Here is a 26,834-nt window from a genome sequence, read left to right on the forward strand (position 1 = left end):
TTCACAAAGAAAAAGAAATTACTGATTCAACTGAGATTGATCAGGTCTGTCTCCATTCGATTAAGCTGGCCACATGGAGAGGTAGAAGCCTGGTAGTTTTGAAACTTCACAAGCACATTACAACAATGCATCTCGTACCTTTTGCCATAGCTTTCCTTCCCTGCTACTATTTGAACTTGCCTAGAGAAATCCTGATAAATTGGTACATCTGGCAACCAGAAAAACAATCCTTTTTTGCAAAAATAAATACAAGCATTTCCTCCCTAATCCGCCTTGTCCGAGAATGATGGAGTTAAAGCTGTTAACATCCTTCTGTTCCTCACAAGTAAAAAGCTTTAGGAATCACTACCTTAAAAAAATCAAATAGATACTGCTCTAATAAGATAATTTAAGTCACGACCTTTATATCTCAATAAGGAACAGGGCAGGTGACTGTAGTTATCCAAGTACAGCATTTCAAATTTTGTTTAAAAATGGCAGAATAGGGGCGCCTGGGTGGCTCAGTCGTTAAGCGTCTGCCTTCGGCTCAGGTCATGATCCCAGGGTGCTGGGATCGAGCCCCACATCGGGCTCCCTGCTCTGCGGGGAGCCTGCTTCTCCCTCACCCTCTGCTTGCCTCTCTGCCTACTTGTGCTCTCCCTCTCTCTCTCTCTTTGTCAAATAAATAAAGAAAATCTTTAAAAAAAAATAAAAATTAAAAAAAAAATAAATAAAAATGGCAGAATAATATCAAGCATGACTTTTTATTTTTGTCCTGACTCTTCAGGGACAATAGGTTTCCCACAGTTCACTATTTTAAAAGACCATATGCAAATATTTTAAGGGTCATCATAAGATTGTGGTTCTCAAAACTTGTAGTCCAAACTATTTTATGGCTGCACATTGATTTCAAGATATCTACAGAATCCATTAATTTTAGTTTCCAAATCTTGATATGCCAAAAAACTCAAATTCGAGCTTCTAAGTATTTGCTCCGCATTTCCTCTGTACGTGCTGGGTTAGCAAAAGCACTAAGGTTAGTATGGCAAGATGGAAGGAGCTCTGCAAAAGGTGCCTGTGTAACCAACCACATGCAAAGAGTTCCACTTTAAAATGAGAGCCGTGACAGAGAAATACTCTTATGACCTTCCCCAGATGCATGGCATGTGAAGGCATATGAAGAAACAAATATAGAAAGTAACCATGAAGCTGATGCACCTTATGACTTGCCTTCCTGGTCTCGTACCAATCTATTGCATCGATTCTGACGATCTGCAGGTTGAAATCTGCAAATTCAGTACAAGGCACACATTTCTGATACTGTAACCCTCAAACAAGCTATGCCACCTGACTTTAGATGAAATCAGAACTGTCAGATCTAGGTTCATGAATTTAAGCAGGACCCTTGTAGCACTACGAAGCTAAGTACTCACGTTCTTATAAGAGTCCCCATTTCAGGATCCACACTTTCAAATGCCTCCCAAGATAACAACTAATGTCAATCACAGCAGGAGTCAAAGGAAGCCCAACTCTTAGGTTTTGTTTTGTTTTTTAACATATGATGTCCACATGCTTGTTTTCAGGAAAATGGGAGAAAAAAAATCTTTAAAAGATGCTTTAGAACCACTCAATATTATCAGTGTTACTTTTGACTAAAAGAGCAAAAACAGCACCTTACACCGATCTTCCAGATGCACGTCCCCCTTCTCCCTCTCCACTTCTACCCCCCAGCACTCACTGTTACACTGGTCACAAGCGTAGATTCTCCCTTCCAGGGCCTCTGTCTCTGTGAACTTGGCCAGCATCTCAGTGAGCAGGCACTCTGTCTGATTCAAAGGGACAAACCCCTTTTCTATGCAGTGATACCGTTCAGGGAATTCCAGGGACAGATCCCAAAAGGGCTCAATGGTATTGGATTTATAATTGCATGATACACATGTGACCTAGAATGAAAAGATTGATTTACAGGTTATATAACCTCCATGTTTCCCACATACATTTTTGCTCGATTTGTACAAAACACATATCTTAGCAAAAAGAAGCATAAGTTTTCAAAAAATTTTAATTATATTAAAATAATAAATGTAGCCTTAAGAGCATTAGAACATATTACTGTTGGTATACATTTCTAACCATGATGCTAGCTGGAACTGGAAACCCACACAGCACAGAGATTATTACCCACCCTTTCTCTTTCTCTCCCAAAGCATGCTCTACCATTCAGTGCTGTGGCAGTACACACTGGAAGTTATCATGGGACCATTCTTGGATCAGTCTGAGATAGAGAATTGGCAGATTCCTGTCTGCTTCTCTCATCCTCACTCCTTCCTCATCCAGACTTTGCTACTTCTACCCACTCCAACTTGCCTCTCTTTTTTGCCCTTGTTTCTGGCAGTATTATCCCTACACGGATCCCTGTATTCAAAGAGCCTCAAAGTACCTTATGATCAGACCTCCTCTCCCACTATAACCTTCCCAGATGCACTGTTCTTCCTGTGGACCCACAGCAGGTAGAGGAAGTGCCCATAAGTACGCCCCCTTTACATGCTAAAAAACAAAAGTCTAAATAAAACTCTTCCCAACCCATTCATCATTCTTTTAACCCTAAATACTGAGACACATACCTCAGTAACATAATGTAGATGTTTTACCTGAATCCATTACGTTGCCCACCTTTTTAACTCTAAAAATTCTTTCCGCACATTCTCACAAAATCTTATCTATGAGTCTTTGCTTATGTCCCTACATGGCCTACGATCCAGAAAATGACAGGTAATGGGGAACAGAAGGGGGACTTGCTTAGGCCTTTGGCATCCTCCTAGCCATCTCCCTTCCTTGTATGTAAAGAATGTTCTGGAAGGAAGAAGGCTCTTTCAAACTGTGAAACCAGGGTTATAGGCAAACTGTTCAATTTCCTGAAATTGATCAAGGATGGCACACCAACAATAGGTTCTTAATTATAACAACGAGGATATTATATTACCTATATTGTCATTAAAGGTTAAAGACAGTCACTGAAAATGACGTGATACAGCAAATTCAACTAAAAATCTGCCCAGATAGAGGACGCAAGTTCACCAACAAGGCCATTACAACGCACAGCACGAAAGGTACAACGGCCAACCTCCGTTACGCGGCATTACAGCAAATGTTGGCTATCCTCGTCCGCCCAATAACCTGGCGGAGGCACTCACGAGAAGCCCAGACTCTAACCAGCAAGCCTCCCTGGGCGGAGAGTCGGGGGCAGGGTGGGCCAACCTACCTGACTGAGTAGCTGCCCGTGGAATATGGTGTTCACCACCTTTAAGACCTGTTTGGTGAGCTTCCTCTGGGAGAAGGGGATGAGGATCCGGCGCGTGGTGCCCTCGGACTCGAGCTCTTGCTGCACTTTGTGCAACAACTCGCAGAGGAATTCCTGCGCATCCTGCTGGTCATAGCCGCGGAAGGCGGGGATCAGGCTCCACACCGAGTGAAGCATGGCGAAGGGCGACACCAGGGCCCACTTCCCGGACCACATGACTCGGAAGAGGGTGTGCAGTTCGTGACAGAGGGAAATGTGCTTTGAGCTCGGCTCCTTGTTCTGGATGAGTTCTAGGCTCCTGCTGATGGAGGCCCCGCCGTTGAAGCAGAGGCCCTCCCGCTCGCACGCCTCGGCCCCATCGCTCCTGGCCGACAGCTCGGTGGCCGAGCCGCCGGCGGGCCTGCCCGAGAGCGGAGCCTTCCCGTTGGGGGCCTTGGGAAACAGCTGTTGGGTCTGGGAAGGGTCGAGGTTCAGAAAACATTCGCGGAACTTCTGGAGGTGGCTGAGCACCTGCAGGATGGAGTTCATGTAGCAGGTGTTGCCCAGGTTGCGCAGGCCCGTGACGCCCGGCGCCATGGCGGGCGCGCGGCGCGGCGACGGGCGGCCCCCGGCGGGCGCGCGCGGCGAGGCGGGGAGCGGGGTGGCGGCGCGCGGCGCGTGCAGCAGCAGGCGCGCGCTCTTGCGCGGAGGGGCGCTGGCCAGCTCCTCCAGCAGCCGCCGCTTCACCTCGCGCCGCCGCTGCCGCGCCTCCTCCTTCTTGCGCTCCAGCGCCTCCTCCTGCCGCCGCTGCTCCAGCTTCGCCTGGCCGCGGGAGCTCTTCTCGAACCAGAGCCGCAGCGTCTTGGCCAGCAGGCGCTGGCGCCGGTACCACAGAGCCGTGAGCATCTGCGGCTGTCCCTGAGGAGCGCGCTGCAGCGGGACGGCGTCCTCGCCCGCGGCCATGGACCGCAGCGTCCGCCCGCGCCTCAGCGGCGGGTCCTGCTTCTGGCCCCTGACCGCCAGGAGGGAGCTTCTGAGCAGCTTCAAGTCCCCCTCCGGGTTATCGTTGAGCACGTAGTCCTTGCACAGGTAACAGAACACGTACAGATCCCGGACCTCCATGGCTAGCGGGTGCCCGGTCTCCTCAAAGTGTTTCAGGGCGTGATCCTCGATGTAGCGGCCGCAGGCCACGTGGGAGCACTTGAGACAAGCCCACACGGACTCGGTGGTGGCGCACTCCCTGCAGCACCACTTCTGCGGATTCAGGATCGAGTGGTCCTGGGCGAGCCGCAACCGTCCGACATGTTTGCATCTATCCATGTCTTACAGAAGGCTCCACTCTTTCAACCTGGCACGACCGAGCCCCCAGAAAGAGAGAAAGAGAGAGAGAGAGAGAGAGGTTTCAGCAAAACATTTCCCTAGAAAAAGGCTTGCAACTGCCATTTTCAGTTCAATGCTCATTACTTTTCAATGCAAAATTGGTTCCTTTGGAAGGAAGTTAAAAAAAAGAAAGAAAGAAAGAAAGAAATACTGGGGGGAGGGTTTAGCACCAAGTTGAATCTTTACATTTTCTAAGCCTGTACTAATTCTTAAATATCAGCTAATTTTTATGCGAGGCTGATTTGTACTCCTGAGGAAATGGCATTACCCTTAGTTCACACTGTACTCAACTGGCCACCAGGGGAAAGAAACTTGTATTCTGAACCATCTCTGAACTGATGATGTCCTGGAAGTGAAAGCCTCTATATCTTGTACTGATCAAGATCCTAGTTGTATGCACAAAGGGACAGAGGGGAGGAGAGACATGTTTCATATACCACTGAGAGATGAAGACCCTCAAAAAGGCAATCTTAGGTCGGTTTCAATGTATTTCAAAGCAGAGGTAACAGGATAAGATAAAGGTAAGAAAGAGAAAGTCCTCTACAGTACAAAGTATCATTTTTATTTTCTTGAGTCCAAAGAACCTCTCTAAGGAGGTAGTGTGTAAGCCTCAATCTAAACAACTTCTTTTAAAGCAGGCTCTACGCCCAATGTGCTGTTCAAACTCACAAGCCCAAGATCAAGAGTCACGTATTCTACCAACTGAACCAGCCAAGCGCCCCAATCTAAATAACATTTTACAGGTCTACTATGGTCTGAATGTTTGTGTACCCCCCTTTCATATGCTAAAATATCAACACCTTCCACCCACTCCCCCCATAGGGGACACAGGGCCTTTGGGAGATGATTAGGTCATGAATGGGTTGACCCTCATGGGATGAGCCTTCACTAATGGGATTTTTAATGCCCTTATGAAACAGTTCCCTCACCCTTCACCCATGTGAGGACACAGCGAAAAGCCAGTGTTAACGGTCACGAACCAGGAAGTCCTTACCAGACATGGAATCTGGTGCCATGATCTTGGACTTCCCAGCCTCCTGTGAAAAATGTTTGCTGTTCATAAGCTACTCAGTCTATGGTATTTTTGTTATAGCAACCCTGAGGGACTAAGACAATGTGAAAAGAACATGTACATCTTGTAGAAAAGGTGGGAAAATGTTTACTTTCTTTACTGAAAGTATAGGTAAGTACAGAATTAGACAGATCTGACTCTTAGGACAAGTGGTGGAGTGGCTACTGGTTTAACCAAACTACCAAGCAAAAAGAAAGAAAAAAAAAAAGCAAATCTTCCAAATGATATATGTGAAAATGCTTTTTAAAAAAATAACATATTGAGCTTTTTTTCCCTTTTTCTTCCTGTCTTCCTAACATTGCTTCTTCAAATATTGTTCCTCAGAGAAGCCTAAGGGGCAATTTCTCCAAAGAGAAGAGGCTATAGACAATTATTTTTTTTTTCTTTTTATTATTTTTTATAGACAATTATTTTAAAAGAAAACTTTTTATTCTTTGGAACCTTGACAGGTTTTTTTTTTTTCTTTCCCAGTACCAATATTTGAAATTCCCTAAAGGTAGTTCCTCTTATAAAGTGAACTTCCTTCACCCCCATTTCTTCTCCACTTTCATTTCTGTGAGCAAATGAAGTTCCATGATTATGGAGTCACCCAGAGAAGTATTTTTGTTTTGTTTTTTTAAGATTTTATTTATTTGACAGAGAGAGACACAGCGAGAGAGGGAACACAAGCAGGGGTAGAGGAAGAAGCGGCTCCCCACCGAGCAGGGAGCCCGATGTGGGACTCGATCCCAGGACCCTGGGATCATGACCTGAGCCGAAGGCAGACGCTTAACAGACTGAGCCACCCAGGCGTCCCACCCAGAGAAGTTTTAAATCTAGTACACTCTGTACTCAGAGTGTACTACTCCCTTTAGTTGGTTTCCAGATGCCCTTTTTGGCCTGGTACTATTGCCAAAAGCCCCACAACTATACCACGGGACCAAATTAGAGATCCTTCCCATTTTTTATTGCCCATTCCAGATTGGCAAAGGCCAAGTCCCTACATAAGAAACCCTTAAAATCATACAAAGGAAGTAACCTAGATGATTTTCAGTCAGATCAGATCATGCTTTTCCTTTGAGTTCTTTCAGGATTTAGTTTCTCCTACATTATTTTTCAAATTATTGATTTGTTACTAAGTGCCCTTTAAGACAGTTCTCTGGATGTATTTATCCACTTCCTAACTAGATATTATCTTCAGAGAGAAGACCATGTGTTATATTTCTTTTTTTACTCCATTATAATTTTGTGGGTGCTCTACTCTTAGTGGTCAAAGGTGTTCTGTCAGAATTACCTTCCCACACAGTCCAGAATGGTACTGAAATAACCGTTTACTTTTTATAGGGCACAGCCAAATTAAAACACACATACATTAAAAGATGAGATGGTAAATAAATGAATTTTCTTTTTGCTACTTACTACAATCAAGAGTTCCAGTTGGGTACACATGATGCTTACAACCAATTACTGGGGACACAAATGAAAGTCAGTAATGGAAGAATGAAGGGGGGGGGAAGCAAGAGACTGGCAATTCCCAAGTTTCTCACTTACTTAACATTTTAAAAAATGTAGTTCCTGAGCCACTTACCAGCATCAGAATTCCCTAGGATACTTGTTATATGTACAGATTTCTGGTCACAACTCCAAACCCGATGAATGAGAGTCTGGGGAGGGGTCTCAAATCTCCATTTTAAATAAGCCCTACAGATGACTCACTTGTACATTAAAACCTTAGAACCACTGCACTAACCCAGTAAATTATTTAGGGATGAAGATGTCCTCATGGAAACCAAAGAAAGAATTTTCTTTCTCAAAAGCTTCCACTTTGACTAACATTGCCCGGTGGAACTTTCTGCAATGATGGAAACATAATTTATCTGTGTTGTCTAATACCATATTTACTAGCCTCGTGTGCCTATTGAGTACTTGAAATGTGGCTAGTGAGACTGAGGGACCGAACCTTTAATTTTATTTAATTCTAATTAATTTAACTTTAAATAGTGGCTGCATGTGGCTAGTGGCTGCAATACTGGATAGCACAGACTTAAATACATCAGGACATATGATCTTTAGCTCACTCGGCTCTTCTTTTTGTTTTCTTTCCTTCGAAAGATGCAGTACTCGCTGAATCACATCTGAATAGCCTCTTCTTAGGACTCAAAACCTGGCAGATCCCCATTTTAGCCAACAGGAGCCTTGATGTGTCTTCAGGAATTTAATTGTCACCGAGATCTTATCACATGAAACAGCACAGCTTCAAATCCTATAAAGAGACCATCTCTGTGAACAGGAATACAGCAACACAACACCGGGAACACTGATGCCTTGCAAAATCAACTCCTGTGCTAGAAAAAATATGCTGGAACAACCAAAAGCCAAAATAGAAAAACACTAAAAAACCATTCCACACCCTCTCCATTGGAGAGCTGTCAAATGGAAAGGGCACTCTGGAAATTCTTCCTCTGATTTCATTTTCTGATCTATAAATCTGCTGATCATGCACATCCCTTCCTGCACAGCCCTTTCCCATTACAAATCTGTCGTGGTGACTCACTAACCTGCCATATGGCAGAGTAAATCCATTCAGGAAAACACAGGGCTACTTTGCACCTCACCACAGTGATTTAAGCTAGGCAGACTAGCTTCTCTAGAGGAAAAACCGTATCTGGATCATGAAATGGAAACTACCCAAAAGTGACACAAAAGAAAAAAGCCCCTTTAACCAAAATACAGAATAAAGAATAAAGAGAACACAATCCAGGTACACTTAGTTCAAGAAAGAATGTGTTTAACTTACCTCTCATACATACTCTGACCACTTTAAGAACAGGCCTAACACCCACAGGCATAAAGAATTCTATTTTACATTTTTCTGACATGTATACCTTTTCCTTCATAATTCCCAAAGCTCAGAACAGTCCTAACATTTCCACTTAAAACAGACATCACCCAGTGTGACAGGCACCCAATATCCAAGAGATAAACTTGCAGTGTAACTGGCAAAGAACAAGATGTGCCTTAACAGTTCTCCATCATTAAGTAGATCAGCAACTTTCTTTTTTTTTTTTTTTTTAAGATTTTATTTATTTATTTGAGAGAGAGAATGAGATAGAGCGTGAGAGGGGGGAGGGTCAGAGAGAGAAGCAGACTCCCTGCTGAGCAGGGAGCCCGACGTGGGACTCGATCCCAGGACTCCAGGATCATGACCTGAGCCGAAGGCAGTCGCTTAACCAACTGAGCCACCCAGGCGCCCTAGATCAGCAACTCTCAATGACTGTCCTGTACACCATGGATTGATCTGCATATGGGGTAAACTTGACAAAATATTAGCTTCTGCTTCTTTAATTACCATAATTTTATTTTAAAAATATGAATCAACTGGAGCTAAAAAACATAATCACTATTTAAAAGCATTCTACTATAGTTAATATCACTAAATATTAAATTAAAAGGTAATGAAATCCTCAATTCATGCCTTTTGTTCTGCTAAGGAACTTCTAGACTTATCCCATTATTTTTTTTAAAGTCTCTGTATGAGATGACTGAATATTACAATCATCTTTCAAAAATCTATAGTTTAAAAATATGATTGTCTTTTAACTGGACTAGTCCAATTGTTCTCATGTAGAAAATCTCTTAGCCAATTCTAAATGTGTAACTGCATCATCAGAACAAAACTTCTGGGGGAGAAATCAACAAAAACCAAATAGGAAAAAAATAATCTCCTTTGGGGAGATTTCCATTTCTTTTCTCTCTCTCATCATATTGTTTTCTTTTCAGTTCTTAACTAAGGACAGTGGAATAATCCTGCCTGGTCTTGGTGAGACCAAGTGGCATAAATTCCAGCTTCAGAGAGAGTAGACACTATGGTAACATGCTGACAGCCTTCATTTACATAAAAGAATACTAATTACGTGGTATCATCAACATCTGCGATTCTGCTCACTGCCATATGCGACAGCGCAGGGTATTTTAACCCTTCAACTTACTAAATGTACCCTAAATTGCACGTACCACCAAACTCACAAAGACTGCTTGAAAAGGCACAGTGAATACATTTTTATAAATAAGTATTAAAAACGAATTTTATTTTCAGCTAACATTTTATTTCCAAGAGATATGGGGAAATATAATTTAATACCAACATACAATTAAGGAAAAGATGAAAGATACAGTTAATAACCCAAAAGGGAAGAACGCTACATCCTAGAGTATTATTCAGGGCTCTAAAAGGCTGTATAATAAATACAACGAAACTAGCCTTTTGCATTTTTAGATGCTGGCTAAAACAAGACAAAGGCAATAAATACAAAATAAGAAAAACAAAAAGTTGCAGCAGAGCCTGAGAGGGATGAGGTTAGTGAAAGAAAGTGTTCAGAAGCCCTTTGCTAAGGCAGTGTATGTGTGGGGATGTGGCTCAGTGGAGTGGAGTGTCCCCCACACACCGCCTCTCCCCTTCTCCCCGCTCCCCTTCTCCCAGGATGTGGGGGGGGGGCGGAGGTGGTGGTGGAGGGTGACTTATCAGTCAGAGCATGGCTCAGAGACTCCCAGGGAGGCAGAACTCTCTGAGAGGGTTTCAGAGGCTCTGACTAAACGTGTTCTTTAGCTCTCTGACCCGAGAGCTGGGATGGAAGGCAGCAGCAGGTCACCGTATGCTGCCGTGCTGGGTGTGCCCAAGCCTTGTGAGCTGTGTCACTGCTCACCTGGCCTCGGCCATCAAGTACTGGTGTTCAGGAATGAGTGTCTAATCGCGGGTGAGAGCAGAGTGCAGGTTATGCCCATGTGGTAATGTCTCTCTCACTTGCATTAGGACCTGCCTTCTTGGATTAGAAAGGAGTAGGGTTCATCTAGGAAGCTCTGGGCAGGGCCCACAGCCCTGCTTTGTCCAGGGGAGGGGCTGTGCCTGTGGCCCAGCAGGGAAATGACAAAGACAGCACAACCATCAAGGAATAAATGCTCTGCTCTGTACCAAACACCAACTTCTCTGACCATAGTAAGAGCAAGAATTGGATGTAAGCCCTCTGTACCTTCAGTCTCTGCTCTCTTGTTCACCTTTCTCTCCAGATACACACAAGTCTCTCCTGTCTAGAGAGAGAAAGAAGGACATACAGACAAAAGTCTGCCCTGCCTCCAGATGATCACTGACACTGTTGTTGGGCTCTTTCTTCTTCTGCCCACCTTATTTCTGGCAAGATAATGTGCAGCTGCATCTTCCTCACAGTTCACTCCTTAACACATTCATTTCATGGGAACTATTTACACAAAGGGCACTGGCAATTTCTTTATAGCTAAGTTCATTAGCCTGAATTTTAAGCCACTGTTCTCTGGTTTTCTCCCTATGTCTGAAATCACACCTTCCCTGTTTTCATGTCTCTCTCTTCCTTAAAATGTACACTTTCCTCAAGACTCTGCCCTCAGCTCTCTTTCTCAGTGATTTCATCTATTCCTACAATGTTTTGAGAGAGCGAGAATGAGAGAGAGAGAGAGACAGAGTACATGAGTGGGGGAGGGTCAGAGGGAGAAGCAGACTCCCCGCCGAGCAGGGAGCCCGATGCGGGACTCGATCCCGGGACTCCGGGATCATGACCTGAGCCGAAGGCAGTCACTTAACCAACTGAGCCACCCAGGCGCCCTATTCCTACAATGTTGAGTATCATTTCTATAACGTATTTTAATTTTCACAAATACTTTCTAAAGAGTACTTTATTGATATAGTTTATATACCATAAAATTCACTCATTTAAAACAGAACTCGGGGCGCCTGGGTGGCTCAGTCAGTTAAGCATCTGACTCTTGGTTTCGGCTCAGGTCATGGTCTCCAGTTGTGAGATCGAGCCCCACGTCAGGCTCCGCACTTAGCAGGGAGTCTGCTTGGGATTCTCTCTCTCCCTCCCACCCTTCTTGCATGCACACGCTCTCTCTCTCTTTCCCTCTCTCTCAAATTAAATAAATAAAATCTTAAAAAAAAAAAACCATACAATGCAACAATTTGGTATATTCAGAGCCCACAAGTACTTTTGAATATGAAATCTTTCCATTTCATTGCAGAGTCTCTATCTTAGGTTGAATTTTCACATTCTGATACCTGTATTATGTATACTACTATTAATAGTATTTGCAAGATGAAGCTATTGAACGTGTTTTGCACTTTTTGTTTATTCGTTTGGTAGCCGTGACGATCACGGACTGAAATATACACAATTTCATCCAGGTCTCCAGGTGTTCAAGATAGAAAAGATGACTGATAGGGGGTTAGAGAATTGCCATCTGTGGAACAAAGCTAAGCTAGCTGGCCTTTGACAGATCCGACTTTTTGACTGATTAGCCTAATACTCTTGCCAAAGAGGTCTGTGCCTAAAACTTAACCCCTTGTCCAGATCTATAGTAGACTGGGGACAAGGTGGCCAAAAAAGAGTGCTCACAAGAAATTCTGAATCCACATGGAAAACACACACAGGAGCACATGTGCTCTTAAAAGTGTTACCTGTGACTCCACAGAGAAGTGGCAGCCAAGAGTAGAAGATAACTCGGTTGGCTGTGTAAACATTAAACAAGTCTAATTCAGAGCTTAATAATTTATGCTACCTCCCAATCAAAAAGGCCTATTTGCTACAACCTGATGTTGTTTTGGCGTGGTCTACTTGACAGGCTAGTGTTCAAGCAAGGTCCAAACTAAAGGTTCCCTCTTCTACTCCACTGCCGCATGGAAAATTTCTATTGCCACCACTGAGAGAATCAGGGTTACCCTTTACAAATCTGACCACAGGAATCCTGGCTTGTAGTCCTGAAGTATGCCTCGAAAACACTAGGTTCTCCACAGCAGCCAGGCAGTCAGTCATCAAAAATGTACACATATGTCAAAGTGTATACATATGCCAAAACTTCTTGGATTGTGCCCTTTAAATATGTGCAGTTTATTGTATGTAAGTTACACCTTAGTAGAGCTATTAAAAATTACACAAACACACCCAGTGAGGAATTTACCCCTAATGAAATAACGGAGTGAAGCAGCAGCTCCTTCTACTACTAGGTGAAAGCTACCAGGAAACTTTATCAGGAGTGGGTAAGACTGACAACACAGACTCCACTGATCATTTTACACTAAAAGCAGGATGATCACACACTACATGCTACATGCTGATAGGATGCAATAAGGGGTTCACAGCAGCATCACCTATAAAGTACTCTGGCTGAAAGAACTGAACCTGAGTCTAGTGAAGCATTTGGATCTAACTACCAGGGTATGAGAAATGTAGGAGACAGAACATGCTACCACAAGGCTGCAATTCGCCAGATTACCAAATCCGAGTGTGGCAAATGCTACAGGATCAATGATCTGAAGTCTTTAACAAATACATGGCATAAAGAAAAAAGCGGGTGGGGGGATGGAACTACTATAGACTATGTGAAACTTAGAGACATATCAACCACATTCAGTGTGTGGTTCACATTTAAATCCTGATATCAACAAACCAACTATAAAAAGATGTTTTTCAGACAACTGGGAAAAAATGTTTTAAAATATTGTCTGCCTCTACCTATATCAATTTTTTAACAGTTTCACTGAGGTATAAGTGACATACAATAAACACATGTTTAAAGTATATAATTTGGTAAGTTTTTGACATATGGTATATACTTATAAAATCACCACAATCAAAAGCATGAACACATCCATCACTCCCAAAATTTCTTCATGCCTCTTTGTAATCCTTCCCTCTCTACCACAACTGGAGAAATTTAAACATAGACTAAGTATGAGAAAACATTAATTATTTGTTTAATGTGACAGTAGTATGGTGGTTATACTTTGTTTTAGTCTTTATATGTTAGAGATATCTCAAGTATTTATAAGTGAAATACGATGTATGGAATCTGCTTTAAACTATTCTGGGGGGGAGTGGCAGGAAGATAGATGAAACACTGTCAAAACATTCATAATTGTTGAAGCTGGTTGATGGGTACATGGAGCTCATAATGCTATTCTCTTTATTTTAGGGTGTGCTTACAAAGTTCCATAAAAATGGTTTTAAGACAGGGGTGCCTGGGTGGCTCAGTTGAGTGTCTGCCTTCAGCTCAGGTCATGATCTCGTGGTCCTGGTGTTGAGCCTTGTGTCGGACTCTCTGCTCATGAGGTGGGGAGTCTGCTTCTCCCTCTTCCTCTGCTCCTCCTCTCTGACTGTGCTCTCTCTCTCAAAATAAATATCTTTTTTAAAAATTGTTTTAAGACAATAAAGAATATACTCTCTGGTAGCAAAAGAAAACCGTGAAACAAACCTATCACAAATTAGAGAAGTTTTGGGACACCTTTCATCTCTATCATCATTTTATCATCACATCTAGTTTTACTTTGAAATGCACCCTCCCCACCCTACACGAACACACCAAATCAAACCAGTAGTTTTTCTCAGCAGCATTAGTCACAGAAGATGGCTGGCAAAATACCCTCTGGTCTGGGCCTCAAATATACCCTTTAGGATCAGGTGGCAACTCCTTTGCAGGTCCCCCAAAGTTGCTTTCAATAACTTTACCGGATTTTTGCCCATAAGAACTTCCTGAGTATCTTTGTCTTTTGGGGTCACAAAGCCACTTTAGTCAGTCTTGAAATGCTCTTGCTTGGTCTAATGTTTTCTCCCTGAAACTTCTTCCATTATTGGAAAAGAAAAACCCCCTCATTTTTTCACAGTTCTGCTCCTTCCTCACTAACTCTGATCATCCAGGTGTCAAGGAACTCATCTTATACCTTCCTAAGTCTGGCTGTGGTCTCAGCAAACAGTAGCAGGAATCTCTGACCCCGGGCAGACACAAGTTACTCCCAGGCCACATGATGTTTGGCAAAGCAAAATTTGGCCACATGGATCCAATCCAATATTCACAAACATCACCCAACAGGTTGTTTTCCAGTTGAGACTCTGGAATAATAGTCTTCTCAGAGAAACAATGTTATAAATAGCACGTGGGCCAGTTGAAGCCCGTCATGTATCTCCAGTATAGTACTAGAATACTAGCACTACCAGGAGGGAAGCTAACTACCAACTGTATTATTTTGAGAAAATTAATTCAAAGTTTCAACTTGAAATGCCAAGAATTGCTCTCCCAGCTGCAGCCCAGGCAGTGAAATTGGGAAATCTCCCTCCTCCCACTCCCCCACGTGGCTGAAGAGGGCTTTCCACACATGGACATTTGTATGGAAGACACACATATACGGTAGGAACTGCCTGTAGAGGAAAAAAAAGAACAATTTCTGTGAATGGAAAATAAATCTGACTAGAATTTACAAACTGATTGTCAGGATTAGATGCCAGTGCTGGTTATTTCAGTGGCTGTTCCAAGAAATAGGAACCTCCTCTTCCTAATGTCCTGTTTCTTAAAATGATAGCAGTATATTTAGTTCTGGGCCTTCCCCATCAATACACCAAAACACATCTTTCAGGACAAAGGGCCATCATATTTTGCATGAGTGGAGACACAATTTTTGAGCACTTTATTTCAAGAGCAAAGAAGACAAATGTCTAGAAAGAAGGGCCAGATACAAAGGGGTATTTGTTACATACACACAAAAGGAGAAAACTGGAAGCTACAAAGAGAACACTCAGGCACTTTAATGGAGAACAGATTAAATAAATTATAAATGGGCCATATAATGGAAACCATCAGTTGTTTTTTGTTTTGCTTTCTTTTATAAAGAGGCAGACCTATTTGCACAACGATTCAAGATACAGTATGTGAAAAAAACAAAGGGGCAGAATGGTGTATATAATATACCATCATGAGACTGTTTAAAAAAAAACTATACACATACAACCTCCCTGCCCCCTCACGTGCATTAAGAGGTTAAACAAGAAACTAGTAACAGCACACACACCATGATGGCAAACTGGGGATGGAGATGGAGAGGAGATTCAGTCATCAACCTTTGTACCTTCTGGGAGAAAGAAATCATGTGTTATCTATTTTTAAAAAGATATGGCACTGAGGAGACTGTTTCAACAGTCTTAAAAATTCAGGCATCAGCAAGATGACTGAAGATAAGCACAGAACATCGATGGTTTATTATGTTTTCATTAGAAAAGGACGTAGAGACAGGCAGTCGGATGATAACTTGTGGTGTATGGAGAACCTACGGAATTATATTCTAGTAGCACTAATCATTGCACAGGGAACCCCCCTCACTCCCTCTCCATAAGCTTATGACCAGCGAAGTGCAGACCTCTTGATATAGTGGAGCCTCCATTGGTCAAGCGTCAATCACGTGAAATTTCGTATCAGCCAAGGACCCAAGGTAATTTCTACTCTACTCGCCCAGGGGCCACTACCGAAATTTGTCCATAGAACTGATTTTCGTGGGCAGGCTCTTGCCTTTCCCAACTCTCAAGAGATCTTTCCTTCCTTCATGGAACAGCTCCTCACATTATTTCAGTTTACTGGTCAGCAAGCTACAACTCTCAAAACCCAACCAACCTCTCTGAAGAAGTGTGAGTGTGAGAGTGCGCTAGTGGGTGGTGAAGGCAATCAGCTAAATGGTGGAGGACCCTCCATACCACTCCAAGTACAAAAGCCACACAATAAGCCTGTTTCTCAGTCTGTAAAATCAGAAGGCAATAGTATCTACTTCAAAGAGTTGTTCCTGAGGGAGGCTCAAATAAAATGGCCATGTAACTGCACTCTGAAAGTGCATGCCTCTAAGCAAAGTACTGGCTGACCTGGCCACCTTGTCACCTATCCCTGAAAACAGTTATTTTTGCCTGCATAGGGCCTGAAGTTGGGCTGGCTAACTGAGCAGCTTACAGTAATTGGTTGTCTGATCTTGATTTTACCCAGTTTCGTTTAATAAGGCATTTTTAATAAAATACTCTTAAACAAGAAAATAAATGATTATTTTATATTAAAAATGCGAAAAATCATTATTTTCCCCAAGCACATTAAAGATTTTTTTCTAATATTATCTATTTCTCTTAGGTCTTTAAGACCTTTAGTAGCAACACAATGCAAAGGAAGTAAAAGTCCAATTAAGATGTTAGAAACAAACTCATAGCACCATAAAATGCAGCTGGATGAAAGAAGCAGAATCAGTCTCCGCTCCCTCTCCAGTGGGGGTATGCCCATTGAATATTTACAGGTCCCACAGAATGTGCTGCATGGCAAAAATATAAAAGAGGCCTTCTTTCAAATAAGGCATAGAAGGCTTTTCAAAGACATGAACTGTGCATGAACCCTCATCTCTCGTATAAGAATGAAGCAGAAGTGCTTCTGGGAACTCAACTATAGTAAGCAGACACAAGAGAAAAGACAGCCAGTGCACACCCAGGCAATGAACTTCATGTAGTTTAAATCCCACAGATCCCAGCCACCTCTGCTCTTATTTTAGAGATGCCAACCCTTCTGCCCTGCCAGTGAGTCCCACCTTATGGATTAAGACAATGACATCCTCATTAAAGGCAAATATAGAATCTTATAAGGGAAACACACAAAGCCAATCAATGGTTAACAGCTAAGCGCAGATTAATTTACCATAGCAGGAAGTGGAAAGCAGAGCTCTGAGGGACAGGGTGCTGTATAGATAGATATAGTGAGGAAGAAACTAAAGAGGGAGAGAAAGTCTGAATCACTGCTTGAGACCCCACAGAAGGAAGACTTGAGCCATAAGGGGTAATGGACACCAAGGAGGGAGGGCCCTAAAACAAAATATAAGAACACAAACAATAAGCCTCACAACTTCATAATTTTTTCCAGCAACCCTCCCATGTCGCCTCTGGTAACTGTGCTGAACATTGTACACAACCACCAAATTATATCAGTGAGGTATAACGAAACAAGAGATGTATGCAATTCATTAGCTTTTAATACATATGAATAACTAGAAAAGTAATTACTCTAAAGTTAAACCTTTCATTTCTGAACATGTGTTGTCTGAGCCTGACTTCTTAGTAAACTTCCATTTGTTATTTTTTAATTTTTATTATTTTTAGGGGGGAGGGGCAGAGGGAGAGGAAGCGAGAATCTTAAGCAGGCTCCACACCCAGCACAGAGCCCGACGTGGGGCTTGATCTTGAGACCCTGAGATCATGACCTGAGATGAAATCGAGTTGGACACTTAACCAACTGAGTCACCCAGATGCCCCTTCAGTTTGTTATTTTTAAGTTAATGGTCACTAATTGGCTATAGCCAAGGGTAAATAAAGTGCCCAATCAAACCACCTAACTCAGCTACAGCAAACTTACCAAAACATATACATCATCACTATACCTACCACTCATATGAGAACCTACCCAAACTAATAAGAACTAAACTGCTTTGAAGGAACTATCGATAAAAACTATCTAATATTGGCAGAAGCAAAATAATAAATAATATTCCAAGAGACCAACCAACACATCTCTAAGAAACCATCTAATGCTTTACTAATTCCAATTAGAGTCTAGTTTATGAGCCTGCTGGTAAAGAAAATACCTCACAAAGGTCCAGATATGCCCTGGACCTTAATAGGAAGGAGGGCAGGACCATTAAGGTGTTGATGTCATTGAGTAGGTTCAAGAAATAAGGAACTTATGGGGCACCTGGGTGGCACAGTTAAGCATCCAACTCTTGGTTTCAACTCAGGGTCATGAAATCGAGCCCTGTGTTGGGCTCTGTGTTCAAAGTGGAGTCTGCTTGAGACTCTCTCTCCCTCTCCCTCCGCCCCTCCCCCCACCCCCGTGCGCATACATGTGTGCACGCGCCGCACGCGCTCTCTCTCTCTCTTAAAAAAAAAAGGAACTTTGTGTTCTCACATGATAATAGTATCAAATGTCTCCAAAAGAGTAGATAAGGATTTATCTTCTGAGATTGAAGTTAGAAAGGGAAAAAAAAAAGTAGTAAACACAATAATCCATCTGTTAAAAATACCAAAACCCTGAGGTCTGAGTGACGGCAGGGTTCTGGGGCCCCCACACCCAATCAAAGTAACCCAGGTATAACCTCAGAGACCTAGGGAGAATATGACTGTCCTAGACATATGAGCCTATACCTGACTATGGACTAAAGACCACAGGTAAGAGGGAGCATTCTCAGAGTAATAATGAAACAGTGCCCTTTCTACATGGCATAGGGGAACAAGCCCCCAGTCTGTAAATACAACTACTTGAGCCTGGTGATATCAAATGAGGGCCAGAAACCATTAATCACTAAAAACATTCAGCAGACTTCCTTTGCATCAATTGCTTGCACAGAAAACTAAAATTGATTTTCCATGTACCTTGCCTTCAGGGAGAGAATGTAATAACCACCAAGTTCAAGTACTAGTATGCTTAACACTTACATTTCTCACTGTAAATGAATCTTCTAATTGTTTTGGTCACATAAGTCATTTCCCAAGAAACTGGACATCATATCGTGTTCTCACAAAATTGAGGTTCTGAACCTTTAGAGTTAAGGTCTAAACCCTAGTTATGACTTCACCAAGGTAATGCCATCTGCGAGGGCTAGCAAAAAGCTAGCTGGCAATTTCAGGGGTAGTTCTCTATCTAAGATCTAAGTAGAACACAGACAAAATTTCTAGATACTTTCTGGTATTTTTATAATTAACTTGCATTATAAATAATTGAACTATCATTTATTGGACATTACTATATCCAGACACTGTTCTAAAATTTAATGCACATCAATTCTTCTTGACAACTTGATGAGGTAAGTGATTTTAAACTCATTTTAAGAAGAATAAGAAGGCTCGGAGAGGTAAAGAATCCTCTCCAAGGTCACACTGCTGGTACATGGCTGAGCTGTGAGATAGATTCCAAAGCTGGCTCTTAACCAAATGTGACTGACTACTGTCCGAACTTTAGATTTTTACAATCTAATGTGAAATATCTCATTGTTTTAATTTTCATTTGCTTAATTACTAGCTTAATGTTGAACATCTTTTCAAATAACTATTGAACATTTTTGTTTTCTTTTTTGTGAACTGAAGAAAACATACACTCACCACTTACCCAGCACTCAGATGAGAACTTACCAATAAGAACTTAACTGCTTTGAAGGTGCTATCAACAGATATATATATCTAATATTGGCAGAAATAAAGTAATAGGCATTACATATTCCAAGAGATCAACCAACCTTTGCCTACTCTTGGATTGGGTTGTTGGTCTTTTCTTTATATATTCTGGATACAACACTTTTAAATTTACACCTGTAAATATCCTCTCTTAGTCTGTTGCTTGTCTTTTAAGGTGTCTTTTGTCCTGAATAAGATTTAGTTAATGCAATCATATGATGCAATTTAGGATTTTATATTTTATGAAATCCTTTCTTAAGTCAAGGTAATAAAAGATATTTTTTTAAAAGATTTTATTTATTTGGGGCACCTGGGTGGCTCGGTCGTTGAGCAGCTGCCTTCGGCTCAGGTCGTGGATTCCAGGTCCTGGGATCGAGCCCCACATCGGGCTCCCTGCTCGGTGGGAGGCCTGCTTCTCCCTCTCCCACTCCCACTGCTTGTATTCCCTCTCTCGCTGTGTCTCTCTCTGTCCAATAAATAAATTGGACATAATAAATTCTCATAAATAAATTCTCATCTGAGTGCTGGGTAAGTGGTGAGTGTATGTTTTCTTCAGTACACAATCAATCAATCAATCAATCAATAAATTGGACAGAGAGAGACATAGCGAGAGAGGGAACACAAGCAAGGGGAATGAGGGAGGGAGAAGCAGGCCTCCCAGGAGCAGGGAGCCCGAAGCGGGGCTCGATCCCAGGACCCCTAGATCATGACCCAAGCCGAAGGCAGACGCCCAATGACTGAGCCACCCAGGCGCCCCAAAGATATTCTCTTTACAGTATCTTCTGAAAGTTTTAAAGTTTTCACTTAGGTTATTAAAATACATCTGGATTTATTTTCCTATTCTCTTCAGCTGGCCTATCTGACTAGTCCCTTACCAAGACCACACTGTTCTGATTACTACAGAGACAAGTTCTGCAAATCTTGCCATCCTATACTGCCACTCTTCAACAATTCTTTTTCAATGCAGCCTTAGCCATTTTTGCCTCTTTGCCATATGAAATTTAGGATAAGCTTGCAAAATTATTTTTAAAAATCCTCTTGAATTTTTGATTGGTATTGCCTTGAATCAAATTGCCTTATTTAGAGGTGGGGCGCCTGGCTGGCTCAGTCAGAACAGCATGTGTAGCTCTTGATCTCTGGGTCATGAGTTCAAGCCCCTTGTTCAGTGTGGAGATTACTTAAATAAATAAAACTTAAAAAATTTTTAAAATAAAATAAAACCTTATTTGGGGAAAAGTAACCTCTTTATGATAGTTAAGTCTTTCCATCCATGAACATGGTATCTCTCTGTTTATTCAGGTCTTACAATATGTTTCCTCCACAAGACTAACCTATTTCTTATTTAGATATTTCCCAGATACTTGACAGTTTTTTATGGCTATGTGAATGGGATCTTTTTAAAAATATACATTTAATAAATAGCTACTGATGTGACTTTTATATTAGATTGAATCATATGAAATGACTGATATTTGACCATTTTTACCTACAAAAAATGTTAATTTCATATGGTTCAACCACAAAATCGCTGAACTCTGTTATTAGCTCTAATACTTTGTCAATTTTCTTGAATTTTCTATGAATAACCATATCTTCTTCAAATATAGACAGTTTTGTCCTATCTTTTCTTTCTTTTTCTTTTTTTTCTGGCATTCACCAGAAACTCCACAATTTATTACAAAATAGTAAGATGACAGTAGGCACCATGCCCTGTTCCTAACATTAGAGGGAATGGGTCCAGAGTTTTAGTATTAAGTATGATAGCTATCATAGGGGGTTTTGGTTAACTTTGGGTTAAGGAAATTCCCTTTTATTTCTAGTTTGGTAAAAAGAATATTTTAATCAGACTAAATATTAAATTCCATCTAATATTTTCTTCTGAACTTGTTAAGAAAATTATATGACCATACCCCCTTAAAAATTAATATGCTGGATTATGTCAGTGGTGGATTTTCTGATATTGAACCACCCTTGCATACAATGATTAAAAAAACCCATCTGGTCATAATGTTTTGTTTTGCATTTTAATATAAGGATACATTTAATTTGCTAATATTTCATTTAGAATTTTCACATCCATATTCAGAAATGTGATTAGTCTTTCATTTTTTTCTATCATCCTTCTGTTTTTGTAACAAAATTACACTAACCTCAAAAAATGAAATGGGTAGCTTTACCCCTTTATCTCTTCTCTGAAACAGTTTAATGCCTCCACAGTTTATCTATTCCATGAAGGTCTAGTAAAATTTACCTGTGCAGCTGTCTCTTCTAGACACTCTTTAGGATTGCTTTTGTGGTGGATGTACCTAAGTTCAAAGCAAGACCCATATTTCCTCCCAGTGATCACAGGTCTTCAAGCTTTGGGGAAGTCTGTCTTGGTAATCCAGTGTCTACTGTAACCCCTGTAGAAATTCCTTGTTGTTTTATACTTTTGAAAGTATTCAAGTAAATAGTAAGTTCATGGTAGAAAGAGAGACAGTAGTGGAGTAAATACAACAGATCCGCAAGCGATTGATATTCTTGAAAGCAGTATGCAGCACCAGTGCCAGCTAGCCGGGAGATTCTGATACACTGGTGCTACTTTTACTGAACTTCAGAGTATAACAGGAAACTTCAAACAAGATCACCTACATTATGGCTACAAAAAGTGACGCTAGTATTTTTGAAGTAAGCTGATTATTTCCCTTCACCACGAGCACTTCTGAGCTTCCAAATGCATACTTAACATTAACCATGGCTCCAAATTACACAACAACAAAAACCCACAACTACCACCTCTAACAGATTGCCACTATCTGTATGATAAAGCCCAAGTCCCTTAGCCAGACCTCTGTAAGTATTTCAAACAATCTCCAAAGTAGCTTTGCATGCAAACAGCCAGACTGGTCTGCTCACCATTTACTCAGAATCCTTCTAATACTCTTGTGCTCTTTCTCTCTCAAATAAATAAATAAAATCTTAAAAAAAAAAAAAAAAAAAGAAACAGAAATTCTGGAGCTGAGGGGCGCCTGGGTGGCCCAGTCAGTTAAGTGACTAACTTCGGCTCAGGTCATGATCTCAGGGTCCTGGGATCGAGCCCCACATTGGGCTCCCCACTCAGTGGGGAGTCTGCTTGTCCCCTCACTTCCCTCTGCCCCTCTCCCCACTTGTGCTCTGTCTCTCTCTCAAATAAATAAAATCTTAAAAAAAAAGAAATTCTGGAGCTGAAAAATACAATAACTGAAGTGAAAAAATCATTAGAGGGGTTTAACAGCAAATATGATAAAGCAGAAGAAAAAAGCAGCAAACTTGCACAGGTCATTTGAAATTAAGTCAGAAGAACAAAAAAGAAAAAAGAATGAAGAAAAATGAAGAGAGCCTTAGGGACTTACAGGACACTATTACGAGGACCAATGTACACACTATGGGAGTCCCAGAAAAAGAAGATAAAGAGAAAGGGGTAGACAGCATATTTGAAGAAATAATGGCTGAAAACATCCCAAATCTGAGGAGAGAAATGGACATACATATTCAAAAAGCTCAAAAGACTCCAACTAAGATAAACCCAAGAAGAACCACAGCAAGACACATCACATTGTTCAAAGCAACAAGAGAAAAGCTATTTGTCACATACAAGTGAGCTTCCATATGATTATCAATGATTTCTCAGCAGAAACTTTGTAGGCTACAATGGAGTGAGATGCTATATTCAAAGTGTTGAAAGAAAGAAAACCCCTGTCAACCAAGAATACTGTATCCAACAAAATTATCCTTCAAAAATAAAGGTGAAATTAAGACTTTCTCAGATAAGAAAAGCTGAGAGAGTTCATTACCACAAGTCCTGCTCTGCAAGAAATGCTAAACGGAATCCTTAGAAAGAAGACAATAAACAGCAACACAAAAACAGCAACATAAAAATATAAGGTTATCCAGGAAAAGCAAATACACAGACAAATATAGTAACCTGTATTACAGTAATTTTTGGTATATAAAATTTAAATGATAAAAACATTTAAAAACTCTATAAATCTATGTTAATAGGTATCCAATATATAAAGATGTAATTTCTAACATCAATAACACAAAGCGTGGAGGCGCCTGGGTGGCTAGGTTGTAAGTGTCCGACTCTTGATCTCAGCTCAGGTCTTGATCTTGGGGGTTGTGAGTTCAGGCACCCAGGGGCGCCTGGGTGGCTCAGTCAGTTAAGCGTCTCCCTTTGACTCAGGTCATGATCCCAGGGTCCTGGGATCGAGTCCCGCTGAGCAGGGAGCCTGCTTCTCTCTCTCCCTCTGCCTGCCACTCTGCCTACTTGTGATCTCTCTCTCTCTCTCAAAAATAAATAAAATCTTAAAAAAAAAAAATCAAGATCCAACTATATGCTGTCTACAAGAGATTCACTTTAGATCTAAGATTCACTTTAGATCACTTTAGATCTGAAAGTAAAAAGGAAGGAAAAAGAATTCCATGCAAATGATAACCAAAAGAGAGCAGGAGTTGCTATACTACTATCAGACAGAATAAACTTTAAATCAAAAACTGTTACAGGAGAGGTGCCTGGCTGGCTCAGTTGCAAGAGCATGTGACTTTTGATCTCAAGGTTGTGAGTTCAAGCCCCCTGTAGGGTGTAGAGATTACTTAAATAAATAAAACTTTAAAAAAACTGTTACAAGAGACAACGAAGGACATTATATAATGACAAAAAGGTCAATTCACCTAGAAAATATAACAATTATAAACATATATGTACCAAATCTAAATATATGAAGCAGATTTTGGCAGATTTGAATGTAATATAGACAGCAACACAGTAAGATGCTTCAACACTCCACTTTCAATAATGCATGGAACAACCAAACAGAAAATCAGTAAGGAAATAGAGAACCTGAACATTATAAACCAAATGGACCTAACGGACATATACAGAACGTTCCATCCAACAACAGAATATACATTCTTCTCAAGTGCACCTGGAACATTCTCCAAGGATAAAACACATGTCAGGCCACAAAACAAGTCTTTACAAACTCAAGAAGACTGGAATTATGCAAAGTATCCTTTCCAACACAATGAAATAAAACTAGAAATCAATAGCACAAGGGAAACCGGAAAATCTTCAAATATGTGGAAATTAAACAGCACACTCATAAATAACCAAGAGGTCAAAGAAGTCACAAGGGAACTCAGAAAATACCTTGAGGCAAATGAAAGTGAAAAAACAACATACCACAACTATGGGATCCAGTGAAAACAGTGCTTTTAAGAGGGAAGTTTATAGCTGTAAATGTGTACATTAAAAAAACAACACCTCAAATCAATAACCTAACTTTACACCTCAAGAAACTAGAAAAAGAACTAAGCCCAAAGCTAGCAGAAGGAAGCAAATAACGAAGATTAGGTAAAAAAAAACAAAAAAAATACCAGAATGGGGGAAAAAACGTCAATGAAACTAAGAGTAGGTTTTTTGAAAAGATCAACAAAACTGACAAAGCCTCACATAAATTAATTAGGACAAAAAGAGAAGACTTGAGTAATTAAAATCAGAAATGAAATGGAAAATTACAACCAATTCCACAGAAATAAGAAGGATTGTAACAGGGTACTATGAATGACTGCACACCAACAAATTGGTAACTTTGAAGAAATGGATACATTCTTAAGAACACACAATCTACCAATCCACATAAGACTGAATCATGAAGAAAGAGAAAATCTGAAAAGACCAACAGTCAGTGAGGAAATTGAATCTGAAATCAAAAACCTCCCAGTGGAATATAGTTGATGGTATCGTAATAGCATTGTATGGTGACAGGTGGTAGCTACTCTTGTGGGAATAGCATAATGTACAGACTTGTTGAATCACTGTGTTGTACAACTGAAACTAATATAACATTGTGTATGCCAGCTACACTTCAATAAAAACAAACAATCTCCCAAAAAAGAAAAGCCCAGGACCAAATCACTTCACGGGACTAGACACAAATACATGAGAAGACATCTCATGTTCATTAGAAAACAATATTGTTAGGGCGCCTGGGTGGCTCAGATGGTTAAGCGTCTGCCTTCGGCTCAGGTCATGATCTCAGGGTCCTGGGATCGAGTCCCGCATCGGGCTCCCTGCTCTTTGGGAGCCTGCTTCTCCCTCTGCCTTTCTCTCTCGCTCTGTCTCTCATGAATAAAAAAAAAAAGAAAACAATATTGTTAAGATGTCCACACTACCCAAAGTGATCTAGAGATTCAATAAAATCCTTATCAATATCCCAATGGCATTTTCGATAGAAATATCCTAAAATTCATATGGAATCTCAAGGGACTCCAAAAAGCCAAAACAATTTTCAAAAAGAACAAGGTTGGAGGATATATACTTTCTGATTTCAAACTGTTACAAAGCTGCAGTAATCAAAATAGTGTGGTACTGTCATAAAGACAAACAGACCAACAGAATAGGACAGAGAGCCCAGAAATAAACCCCTGTTTTTATGGTGAAATGATCTCTGACAAGGGTGCCAAGACCACTCTATGAGGAAAGGACAGTCTCTTCAACAAATGATGTTGGGAAAGCTGGATATCCATATGCAAAGGAATGAAATTGGACCCTTATCTTACACCGCAGACAAAAATTAACTCAAAATGGCTTAAAGACCTCAATGTAAGACCTAAAACTATACAATTTCTAGAATACAGGGGAAAAGTTTCATGGCATCGGACTTGGCAAGGATTTCTCAGATATGACACCAAAAGCCCAGGCAACAAAAGCAAAAATTGACGAAGAGGACATTACATCAAACTTAAAAACTTTTATGCATCAAAAAACACAATCAACAGAGTGAAAAAGTAACCTATAGAATGAGAAAAAATACTTGCAAATCATATATCCGATAAGGGGTTATATAAGGATATATAAAGAACTCCTACAACTCAACAACAAAAAAATCAAATAATCCAACTAAAAAATGGGCAAAGTACTTCGATAGACATTTCCCCAAAGATGATATATACAAATAAATGACCAACAAGTATCTGAAAAGATGCTCAACATCACTAATCAGAGGAAATGTCCACTGATGGATGAATAGGTAAACTATGGTATATACATACAATGGAATATTAGCCTTAAAAAGGAAGGTATCCTAAC

The 26,834-nt window shown here is 40.9% G+C and overlaps 2 protein-coding genes across 11 annotated transcripts in view; one reads left to right on the forward strand and one right to left on the reverse strand.

The window, feature by feature from the left end:
• The window catches only part of TOMM6 (translocase of outer mitochondrial membrane 6), a 401,564-nt gene that overhangs the window by 11,713 nt on the left and 363,017 nt on the right, over positions 1–26,834 (forward strand). The gene's annotated exons all lie outside the window — the stretch shown is intronic.
• The window catches only part of USP49 (ubiquitin specific peptidase 49), a 79,076-nt gene that overhangs the window by 9,720 nt on the left and 42,522 nt on the right, over positions 1–26,834 (reverse strand). For 9 of the 10 annotated variants that reach the window (XM_081828256.1, XM_081828261.1, XM_081828258.1 and 6 more), the window contains 2 exons: positions 3,242–4,607; positions 1,718–1,922 (listed from right to left, as the gene is read on the reverse strand). In XM_081828256.1, the coding sequence (XP_081684382.1) occupies positions 1,718–1,922; positions 3,242–4,579 (1,543 nt within the window). In that variant the 5' untranslated portion in view covers positions 4,580–4,607. Of the gene's footprint in view, positions 1–1,717; positions 1,923–3,241; positions 9,014–26,834 lie in introns of those variants that run through there. The other variant, XM_006750837.3, reaches the window with a different exon arrangement.

Source organism: Leptonychotes weddellii, chromosome 8 (genome assembly GCF_054177405.1).
Source record: "Leptonychotes weddellii isolate Sample4059 chromosome 8, ASM5417740v2, whole genome shotgun sequence".
Classification (NCBI taxonomy): Eukaryota; Metazoa; Chordata; class Mammalia; order Carnivora; family Phocidae; genus Leptonychotes; species Leptonychotes weddellii.